This window comes from Callionymus lyra, chromosome 3 (genome assembly GCF_982586985.1).
Source record: "Callionymus lyra chromosome 3, fCalLyr1.hap1.1, whole genome shotgun sequence".
Classification (NCBI taxonomy): domain Eukaryota; kingdom Metazoa; phylum Chordata; class Actinopteri; order Syngnathiformes; family Callionymidae; genus Callionymus; species Callionymus lyra.
The window spans coordinates 1501091-1512623 of NC_141820.1; the positions used below are offsets into that span (position 1 = coordinate 1501091).

Genomic DNA, 11533 nt, shown 5'->3' on the forward strand with positions numbered 1-11533 from the left:
TGTGTTCTCCTGCTGATTGTTATTGTCTCCACCTGTCTTGTGTTCTCCTGCTGATTGTTATTGTCTCCACCTGTCTTGTGTTCTCCTGCTGATTGTTATTGTCTCCACCTGTCTTGTGTTCTCCTGCTGATTGTTATTGTCTCCACCTGTCTTGTGTTCTCCTGCTGATTGTTATTGTCTCCACCTGTCTTGTGTTCTCCTGCTGATTGTTATTGTCTCCACCTGTCTTGTGTTCCTGGGTTTCCTTTCCAAACAATTTTCAACTATAATAAAATAATATATAATAATCTTGTTTTACGCCTCAGTTTTTTAATAGTTTCATGTATTTTTTATTCTTAATTGTATAAAATTCTTAACAGTTGTTTTTCTTCATCAATGTGTTTTTTCCTCAACATTTCAGCAAAGAAACCTGTTCGTCCAGGTGTGTGTGTGTGTGATTGTGTTGTGTTGTGTTGTGTTGTGTTGTAATTCTACACAACTCTCTGCGGTCAAGGTGTCGACGGCAGCTCCGGTTACAAAAGTTCGACACGAACACTTTCTGGCAGAAGCGCTGCAGCCTCCAGGTGTTGAACTTTACCTTAAATCACACATGTTCCTCAAACGTTCCGCTGAAGGTTCCGTGAGTTGAAGGAATGTTTGGACCAGAGAAGAACCTTCTCGTCGCTCCTCAGCCACTGCTCTGACCTTCAGACGCTCTCTTCTGCCAGAAGAGGTTCAGGGACAAGTGTGTTGTGCCCGCAGGTGTGCGCAGGTGAAGATAACAGGTGCTCGTAAAAACCGCCTCCACTAAGAGCTCGAGACGTTCCTCCGGGTGAAGATTCTTTGTTTCCTGAAACCTTCGCAAGAACAAACCTAACTTTTCATCCGATTTCATTTTGTTTTCCTGAATCTTCTCACTGCAGGTGAAACTTCAGCGATGGACGCTCGATACGACCAATCATGTGTGAGTTGATCACCTGACAATATCTGATGTTGTTTAGATGAAACATGAATGAAGACAATTGAACAATCTGTTCAACGGAACACACACATGACCTTTGACCCCACTCTGATCCTCACACCCTGCTTTGACTCACTGATATATTTGATACTCAAACTATTTTTAATTATAATCAAACAATTTTCATCTATAATCAAACAATTTTCAACTATAATCAAACAATTTTCAACTATAATCAACAATTTTCAACTATAATCAACAATTTTCAACTATAATCAAACAATTTTCAACTATAATCAACAATTTTCAACTATAATCTAACAATTTTCAACTATAATCCAACAATTTTCAACTATAATCAAACAATTTTCAACTATAATCCAACAATTTTCAACTATAATCAAACAATTTTCAACTATAATCCAACAATTTTCAACTATAATCAAACAATTTTCAACTAGAATCAAACAATTTTCAACTATAATCAACAATTTTCAACTATAATCAAACAATTTTCAACTATAATCAACAATTTTCAACTATAATCAACAATTTTCAACTATAATCAAACAATTTTCAACTATAATCAACAATTTTCAACTATAATCAAACAATTTTCAACTATAATCCAACAATTTTCAACTATAATCAAACAATTTTCAACTTTAATCAAACAATTTTCAACTATAATCCAACAATTTTCAACTATAATCAAACAATTTTCAACTATAATCCAACAATTTTCAACTATAATCAAACAATTTTCAACTATAATCCAACAATTTTCAACTATAATCAAACAATTTTCAACTAGAATCAAACAATTTTCAACTATAATCAACAATTTTCAACTATAATCAAACAATTTTCAACTATAATCAACAATTTTCAACTATTATCAAACAATTTTCAACTATAATCCAACAATTTTCAACTATAATCAAACAATTTTCAACTTTAATCAAACAATTTTCAACTATAATCAACAATTTTCAACTATAATCAAACAATTTTCAACTATAATCAAACAATTTTCAACTATAATCAAACAATTTTCAACTATAATCAAACAATTTTCAACTATAATCCAACAATTTTCAACTATAATCCAACAATTTTCAACTATAATCCAACAATTTTCAACTATAATCAAACAATTTTCAACTATAATCAAACAATTTTCAACTATAATCCAACAATTTTCAACTATAATCAAACAATTTTCAACTATAATCCAACAATTTTCAACTATAATCAAACAATTTTCAACTAGAATCAAACAATTTTCAACTATAATCAACAATTTTCAACTATAATCAAACAATTTTCAACTATAATCAACAATTTTCAACTATAATCAAACAATTTTCAACTATAATCCAACAATTTTCAACTATAATCAAACAATTTTCAACTTTAATCAAACAATTTTCAACTGTAATCAAACAATTTTCAACTAGAATCAAACAATTTTCAACTAGAATCAAACAATCATTAGATAATTAGTATTTTCTTAATTTAAAAAAAATGATACAAAATAATTAAACCTTTCTAACCTTTTAATTCAATTATTCAATAAAAAATGATTATCTTTCAACGTTTTTTAATAAAAATAATGTTTAAAGGTTTTCATTGAAATGATTAAATCAAATTATTTAAAAAAAAATGTTTGAACAGAACGTTTCAATGAAAGAACACGTTTCAAATAATATTAAATAATTCTTATAATAATATAATAATAATAATGTAATATAATAATAATAATAATAATAATATAATAATAATATAATGATACTATAATAATAATAATATATAGAAGTGTGAAATGTTGAAATAATAATAATAATATAATAATTATAATAAAAATAATAATAATATACTAATATTAATAAAAATATAATAATAATAATAATTATAATAATATAAAAGTGTGAAATGTGGAAATCATCGTGAAATAATAATAATTATAATAATAATATAATAATAATATAATTATATTATAATAATAATTAAAATAATAATAATATATAAAAGTGTGAAATGTTGAAATCATTGTGATATAATAATAATTATAATTTAATTTAATAATGATATAATAATAATAATAATATAATATAATAATTATATAATAATGACATTGTTATTAATAATAATAATAATAATAATAATAATAAATAAATAAAAGTGTGAAATGTTGAAATAATAATAATAATAATATAATAATAATGTAATAATAATAATAATATAATAATATTAATAAAAATAATATAATAATAATAATAATATAAAAGTGTGAAATGTGGAAAGCATTGTGAAATAATAATAATATAATAATAATAATAATAATAAATAAAAGTGTGAAATGTTGAAATCATTGTGAAATAATAACAATTATGATAATAATAATACTTATATAATAATAATATTGGTATTAATAATAATAATAATAAATAAAAGTGTGAAATGTTGAAATCATACTAATAATAATATAATAATAATACTAATAATATCATGTTTCTTCTGCCCACAGACCATGACCTGGGGCTCCCTCGGGACCTTGAGGTCGTTCCCGAACTTCCAGGTGGACAAGGACGTGCTGGAGATCCACAAGGCTGTCGCAGCCAAAGGTGAGGCGAGTGACGTCAACACTGTTCTTCCTCTGGATCTGAACCTTTTCTTCTGGTCCTGGATCAGATCCGGCGACGCTGGTGAGAATCCTGAGCAACCGCAGCAGTGGCCAGAGGCAGAACATCAGCAGCAGCTTTGAAGAAGCTTCTCAGAAGGTGAACCAGGTCCTGTTTGTTCCGCATGTTTGCTCAGGGATTCCACACACCCTTGTTGACTCAAGGAGTTCCTGACGTTCCTCGTGTCCTTGACTTGAAGGAAGTATGAATCCAACCTTTAAAGATACAATACAAAGGATCGCTGCCCCCCGGTGTCACAGGAGTGTAACTGCAGTGCCGTAGATTCCTCTGTTGCTCCGGTGCCAAATACATCATAAACGTTAGTTTAGATCCAAACTTTTGTCGAGTCGGTTTTCATCTGAAGATCCAAAGTACTTTTATGTAAAGTTTGGTCACACGGTCCACCGAAAAACCAAACAAATATCGCGTACTACGGCTTTAATGTACTTGTTACCTCGTGAACTACCTCGTGAACTGTAGTTGTTCAGAAAGAAAAGTTCATTTGTTCTGATGCTAGAAAATGGATCAAACTTCACTTTGTGTTTTTCTTGGAGGTTTTACTCTGATCCTGATCCTTGGACTACAGGAAAGGAAATCGAAGAAAACTTTAAAACTGGTCAAATAATACATTTGTATGAATCTGTGTTTATACTTGTATTAATACTTTGACTTGATTCATGAAGTAAAATATATGCATCAATACTTCATTATTCATAACCCGGAACATTTTTATATTCTTAAAACTTTTTCAAAATACTCACAATAAGTATTAGTTTTTTGTCTTTTTGTCTTCGTTGTACTCAGACCATAAATGAAGTAATCACAGTATTCACTCCTCCTCCAGCTGTAATCACGCTTTGTTTATACAACGAGTCCCTTGCAGGTGGAGACTGAAGTGTTTTCAGTGGGCGGAGCTTAAGATCAATATTTCAATGGAAAGAGAGTTTTGTAGAAACAGACATGAGTCTCAGAGGAGGTTCCTCAGAGGTTCCTCAGAGGAGACTCAGAGGAGACTCAGAGGAGACTCAGAGGAACCTCCGTGGAGCCTCTGAGGAACCTCCTCTGAGTCTCCGAGGAGCCTCCAAGGAACCTCTCTCTGTTGCGTCTCAGGATCTGGCCTCCTCGCTGAAGAAGGTCTTGTCTGGAGACCTGGAGGACTTGATGCTGGAGCTGCTGTTGCCGCCGCTGCACCACGAGGCCCACAGACTGCAGCAGGCCATGGCCGTGAGTTTAAACCACAGACGCTCGTGAACATCAGCCAAACGTTGACCGGCGGCTCCCACAGGGTCTGGGCACCAACGAGGAGACGCTGCTGGAGATCCTCTGCACCAGGTCCGGAGGTCGCCTCCAGCAGGTCCAGGCGGCGTACGAGCAGCGTGAGTCAGGTGACGCGTCCAGACCTGCATCTGGAGACTGACGGTGTCTTCTGGGCCTCAGTTCACAAGAAGAGCCTGGAGAAGGAGCTGAGATCCGAAACCAGCGGAGACTTCATGAAGCTCGTCGTGGCCTTGTTGAACGTAAGTGACTCGTCGGTGGAGAAGATCAGAAGCGTCTGAACCTGTTGTCTTTGAAGAAGGAGAACATCCTGGCGGGAGTCCAGAGAGACGTGGAGGTACGTTGACCTTCGCTGGTCTGTGACGACAATATGACTTACGTTGAAAAGAACTTCAACGTTCCACAGGTTCTCACTTCGTCCCTCGAGTCGAAGAAACCGGACGTGGACGCGTGGATCGACGTTCTGGCCTCCAGAGACTCCGCCCACCTGAACAAAGGTGAGTCCGTCCTGATTGGACCGTGACCAGCTCTGACTCTGACTCCACAGTCTTCATGATGGTGGAGATGAGCAGTGGACGGATGATGGAGGACTTGGTGGACAAACAGTTCTCTGGAGACCTGAGGAAAGGTTTCCAAGTGTTGGGTAAATACTGGAGACCAGATGGTTGTTTCCTGTGACTGACAACGTTCTGTGATCAACAGTTCAGTGCATCAAGTGTCCCGACAGCTTCGTCGCCAAGAGACTGACGTCCATGAAGGTTGGTTTGATTCCAGTTGAAATTGTTTGATTACAGTTGAAAATTCTTTTCATAAGATAATGTTGATGAAACGACAAACATTCAACATGTTCTGATCAAAGCTCAGTGAAGCAGATGTTTGTCATAAATCTTCTCTCACAGGCTTCAGTCGTTCAGAGCATCATCGTCGCTCACTGTGAGGAAGACCTGCTGTGTATCAGAGCAGCTTTCTTGAAGCTCACCGGCTCTTCTCTCTACACCTCCCTGCAGGTGACCACACATGTTTGCATGTTTGCATGTTCCAGTGTTTCTTTGTTCTCGTGTTTCTTTGTTCCCGTGTTTCTTTGTTCCCGTGTTTCTTTGTTCCCGTGTTCCTGTGTTCCCGTGTTTCTTTGTTCCCGTGTTTCTTTGTTCCCGTGTTCCTGTCTTCCCGTGTATCTTTGTTCCAGTGTTCCTGTGTTCCCGTGTTTCTTTGTTCCCGTGTCTCTTTGTTCCCGTGTTTCTTTGTTCCTGTGTTCCTGGGTTCCCGTGTTCCCGTGTTCCCGTGTTCCCGTGTTCCTGTGTTCCCGTGTTTCTTTGTTCCCGTGTTCCTGTGTTCCCGTGTTTCTTTGTTCCTGTGTTTCTTTGTTCCCGTGTTTCTTTGTTCCCGTGTTTCTTTGTTCCCGTGTTTCTTTGTTCCCGTGTTTCTTTGTTCCCATGTTTCTTTGTTCCCGTGTTCCTGTGTTCCCGTGTTTCTTTGTTCCCGTGTTTCTTTGTTCCCGTGTTCCTTTGTTCCCGTGTTTCTTTGTTCCCGTGTTCCCGTGTTTCTTTGTTCCAGTGTTCCTGTGTTCCCGTGTTCCCGTGTTTCTTTGTTCCTGTGTTTCTTTGTTCCCGTGTTTCTTTGTTCCCGTGTTCCTTTGTTCCCGTGTTTCTTTGTTCCCGTGTTTCTTTGTTCCTGTGTTTCTTTGTTCCCGTGTTTCTTTGTTCCCGTGTTTCTTTGTTCCCGTGTTCCCGTGTGTCCGTGTTCCCGTGTTTCTTTGTTCCTGTGTTTCTTTGTTCCTGTGTTTCTTTGTTCCTGTGTTTCTTTGTTCCCGTGTTTCTTTGTTCCCGTGTTCCTGTGTTCCCGTGTTTCTTTGTTCCCGTATTCCTGTGTTCCCGTGTTTCTTTGTTCCAGTGTTCCTGTGTTCCCGTGTTTCTTTGTTCCCATGTTTCTTTGTTCCTGTGTTCCCGTGTTCCCGTGTTCCCGTGTTCCTGTGTTCCCGTGTTTCTTTGTTCCCGTGTTCCTGTGTTCCCGTGTTTCTTTGTTCCTGTGTTTCTTTGTTCCGTGTTTCTTTGTTCCCGTGTTTCTTTGTTCCCATGTTTCTTTGTTCCCGTGTTCCTGTGTTCCCGTGTTTCTTTGTTCCAGTGTTCCTGTGTTCCCGTGTTTCTTTGTTCCTGTGTTTCTTTGTTCCTGTGTTTCTTTGTTCCCGTGTTCCTGTGTTCCCGTGTTCCTGTGTTCCCGTGTTTCTTTGTTCCTGTGTTCCTGTGTTCCCGTGTTTCTTTGTTCCTGTGTTTCTTTGTTCCCGTGTTTCTTTGTTCCCGTGTTTCTTTGTTCCCGTGTTTCTTTGTTCCCGTGTTTCATTGTTCCCGTGTTTCTTTGTTCCCGTGTTCCCGTGTTCCTGTGTTCCCGTGTTTCTTTGTTCCAGTGTTCCCGTGTTTCTTTGTTCCCGTGTTTCTTTGTTCCCGTGTTTCTTTGTTCCCGTGTTCCTGTGTTCCCGTGTTCCTGTGTTCCTGTGTTTCTTTGTTCCCGTGTTCCTGTGTTCCCGTGTTTCTTTGTTCCTGTGTTTCTTTGTTCCCGTGTTTCTTTGTTCCCGTGTTTCTTTGTTCCCGTGTTTCTTTGTTCCCGTGTTTCTTTGTTCCCATGTTTCTTTGTTCCCGTGTTCCTGTGTTCCCGTGTTTCTTTGTTCCAGTGTTCCTGTGTTCCCGTGTTTCTTTGTTCCCCTGTTCCTGTGTTTCTTTGTTCCTGTGTTTCTTTGTTCCCGTGTTCCTGTGTTCCTGTGTTCCCGTGTTCCCGTGTTTCTTTGTTCCCGTGTTCCTGTGTTCCAGTGTTTCTTTGTTCCTGTGTTTCTTTGTTCCCGTGTTTCTTTGTTCCTGTGTTTCTTTGTTCCCGTGTTTCTTTGTTCCTGTGTTTCTTTGTTCCCGTGTGTCCGTGTTCCCGTGTTTCTTTGTTCCCGTGTTTCTTTGTTCCTGTGTTTCTTTGTTCCTGTGTTTCTTTGTTCCCGTGTTCCTGTGTTCCCGTGTTTCTTTGTTCCCGTGTTTCTTTGTTCCCGTGTTCCTGTGTTCCCGTGTTTCTTTGTTCCAGTGTTCCTGTGTTCCCGTGTTTCTTTGTTCCCGTGTTCCCGTGTTTCTTTGTTCCCGTGTTTCTTTGTTCCCGTGTGTCCGTGTTCCCGTGTTTCTTTGTTCCCATGTTTCTTTGTTCCCGTGTTTCTTTGTTCCCGTGTTTCTTTGTTCCCGTGTTTCTTTGTTCCCGTGTTTCTTTGTTCCCGTGTTTCATTGTTCCCGTGTTTCTTTGTTCCCGTGTTCCTGTGTTCCCGTGTTTCTTTGTTCCAGTGTTCCCGTGTTTCTTTGTTCCCGTGTTTCTTTGTTCCCGTGTTTCTTTGTTCCTGTGTTCCTGTGTTCCTGTGTTCCCGTGTTCCTGTGTTCCTGTGTTTCTTTGTTCCCGTGTTCCTGTGTTCCCGTGTTTCTTTGTTCCTGTGTTTCTTTGTTCCCGTGTTTCTTTGTTCCCGTGTTTCTTTGTTCCCGTGTTTCTTTGTTCCCGTGTTTCTTTGTTCCCATGTTTCTTTGTTCCCGTGTTCCTGTGTTCCCGTGTTTCTTTGTTCCAATGTTCCTGTGTTCCCGTGTTTCTTTGTTCCCGTGTTCCTGTGTTTCTTTGTTCCTTTGTTCCCGTGTTCCTGTGTTCCCGTGTTCCCGTGTTCCCGTGTTCCCGTGTTTCTTTGTTCCCCTGTTCCTGTGTTCCAGTGTTTCTTTGTTCCTGTGTTTCTTTGTTCCCGTGTTTCTTTGTTCCTGTGTTTCTTTGTTCCCGTGTTTCTTTGTTCCCGTGTTTCTTTGTTCCCGTGTTTCTTTGTTCCCGTGTTTCTTTGTTCCCGTGTTTCTTTGTTCCTGTGTTTCTTTGTTCCTGTGTTTCTTTGTTCCCGTGTTCCTGTGTTCCCGTGTTTCTTTGTTCCCGTGTTTCTTTGTTCCCGTGTTCCTGTGTTCCCGTGTTTCTTTGTTCCAGTGTTCCTGTGTTCCCGTGTTTCTTTGTTCCCGTGTTCCCGTGTTTCTTTGTTCCCGTGTTTCTTTGTTCCTGTGTTCCTGTGTTCCCGTGTTCCCGTGTTCCCGTGTTCCTGTGTTCCCGTGTTCCCGTGTTTCTTTGTTCCCGTGTTCCTGTGTTCCCGTGTTTCTTTGTTCCTGTGTTTCTTTGTTCCCGTGTTGCTTTGTTCCCGTGTTTCTTTGTTCCCGTGTTTCTTTGTTCCCGTGTTTCTTTGTTCCCGTGTTTCTTTGTTCCCGTGTTTCTTTGTTCCCATGTTTCTTTGTTCCCGTGTTCCTGTGTTCCCGTGTTTCTTTGTTCCAGTGTTCCTGTGTTCCCGTGTTTCTTTGTTCCCGTGTTCCTGTGTTTCTTTGTTCCTGTGTTTCTTTGTTCCCGTGTTCCTGTGTTCCCGTGTTCCCGTGTTCCCGTGTTTCTTTGTTCCCGTGTTCCTGTGTTCCAGTGTTTCTTTGTTCCTGTGTTTCTTTGTTCCCGTGTTTCTTTGTTCCTGTGTTTCTTTGTTCCCGTGTTTCTTTGTTCCCGTGTTTCTTTGTTCCCGTGTTTCTTTGTTCCCGTGTTTCTTTGTTCCCGTGTTTCTTTGTTCCTGTGTTTCTTTGTTCCTGTGTTTCTTTGTTCCCGTGTTCCTGTGTTCCCGTGTTTCTTTGTTCCCGTGTTTCTTTGTTCCCGTGTTCCTGTGTTCCCGTGTTTCTTTGTTCCAGTGTTCCTGTGTTCCCGTGTTTCTTTGTTCCCGTGTTCCCGTGTTTCTTTGTTCCCGTGTTTCTTTGTTCCCGTGTTTCTTTGTTCCTGTGTTCCTGTGTTCCCGTGTTCCCGTGTTCCTGTGTTCCCGTGTTTCTTTGTTCCCGTGTTCCTGTGTTCCCGTGTTTCTTTGTTCCTGTGTTTCTTTGTTCCCGTGTTTCTTTGTTCCCGTGTTTCTTTGTTCCCATGTTTCTTTGTTCCCGTGTTCCTGTGTTCCCGTGTTTCTTTGTTCCAGTGTTCCTGTGTTCCCGTGTTTCTTTGTTCCCGTGTTCCTGTGTTTCTTTGTTCCTGTGTTTCTTTGTTCCCGTGTTCCTGTGTTCCCGTGTTCCCGTGTTCCCGTGTTTCTTTGTTCCCGTGTTCCTGTGTTCCAGTGTTTCTTTGTTCCTGTGTTTCTTTGTTCCCGTGTTTCTTTGTTCCTGTGTTTCTTTGTTCCCGTGTTTCTTTGTTCCCGTGTTTCTTTGTTCCCGTGTTTCTTTGTTCCCGTGTTTCTTTGTTCCCGTGTTTCTTTGTTCCTGTGTTTCTTTGTTCCTGTGTTTCTTTGTTCCCGTGTTCCTGTGTTCCCGTGTTTCTTTGTTCCCGTGTTTCTTTGTTCCCGTGTTCCTGTGTTCCCGTGTTTCTTTGTTCCAGTGTTCCTGTGTTCCCGTGTTTCTTTGTTCCCGTGTTCCCGTGTTTCTTTGTTCCCGTGTTTCTTTGTTCCCGTGTTTCTTTGTTCCTGTGTTCCTGTGTTCCCGTGTTCCCGTGTTCCCGTGTTCCCGTGTTCCTGTGTTCCCGTGTTTCTTTGTTCCCGTGTTTCTTTGTTCCCGTGTGTCCGTGTTCCCGTGTTTCTTTGTTCCCGTGTTCCCGTGTTTCTTTGATCCCGTGTTTCTTTGTTCCCGTGTGTCCGTGTTCCCGTGTTTCTTTGTTCCTGTGTTCCCGTGTTCCTGTGTTCCCGTGTTCCTGTGTTCCTGTGTATCTTTGTTCCCGTGTTCCTGTGTTCCTGTGTTCCTGTGTTCCCGTGTTTCTTTGTTCCCGTGTTCCTGTGTTCCTGTGTTCCTGTGTTCCTGTGTTCCCGTGTTCCTGTGTTCCTGTGTTCCTGTGTTCCTGTGTTCCTGTGTTTCTTTGTTCCCGTGTTCCTGTGTTCCCGTGTTTCCACTGACGTTCTTCTCCTCCCAGAAACACTTCAAGGGAGATCACCTCCGGGCTCTGCTGACTCTCTGTGGTGCTGAAGATTAACTTCATCAACGTAAATCTTTCATCGTCAATATTTGTCAGAAGAACAAATACAAGTTGAACGTTGTTTGAACAACTTTACTTTGTTCACGATCAATAAAACTTCCTTTTGCAACGACATCATTGACGAGTGATTCCTTCAGACCAGTTGACGAAGAGTGAAGATGGAACCATGACTCAAACTCACTCAAACTCACTCAAACTCACTCAAACTCACTCAAACTCTCTCAAACTCACTCAAACTCACTCAAACTCACTCAAACTCTCTCAAACTCACTCAAACTCACTCAAACTCTCTCAAACTCACTCAAACTCACTCAAACTCACTCAAACTCACTCAAACTCTCTCAAACTCTCTCAAACTCACTCAAACTCTCTCAAACTCACTCAAACTCACTCAAACTCACTCAAACTCACTCAAACTCACTCAAACTCACTCAAACTCTCTCAAACTCACTCAAACTCACTCAAACTCACTCAAACTCACTCAAACTCACTCAAACTCTCTCAAACTCTCTCAAACTCACTCAAACTCTCTCAAACTCACTCAAACTCTCTCAAACTCACTCAAACTCACTCAAACTCACTCAAACTCACTCAAACTCACTCAAACTCACTCAAACTCACTCAAACTCTCTCAAACTCTCTCAAACTCACTCAAACTCTCTCAAACTCACTCAAACTCACTCAA

General features: G+C 40.0%; 1 protein-coding gene across 3 annotated transcripts; it reads left to right on the forward strand.

The window, feature by feature from the left end:
- The first annotated feature begins 743 nt into the window (after positions 1-743).
- anxa14 (annexin A14) lies at positions 744-10960 on the forward strand. Of its 3 annotated transcripts, XM_087785629.1 has the most exons (13): positions 752-811; positions 903-943; positions 3471-3567; positions 3635-3723; positions 4735-4848; positions 4910-5000; positions 5062-5141; positions 5198-5236; positions 5306-5396; positions 5447-5542; positions 5602-5657; positions 5799-5906; positions 10786-10960. In XM_087785629.1, exons 2-13 carry the CDS (start codon positions 917-919, stop codon positions 10843-10845), a joined length of 948 nt encoding a protein of 315 aa, XP_087641755.1. In that variant the 5' UTR covers positions 752-811; positions 903-916; the 3' UTR covers positions 10846-10960. The 3 variants fall into 3 exon arrangements, with proteins under 3 accessions (XP_087641756.1, XP_087641754.1, XP_087641755.1); XM_087785630.1 differs by having other exon boundaries at positions 744-943; positions 5201-5236; XM_087785628.1 differs by having other exon boundaries at positions 747-943.
- Positions 10961-11533: the final 573 nt, after the last annotated feature.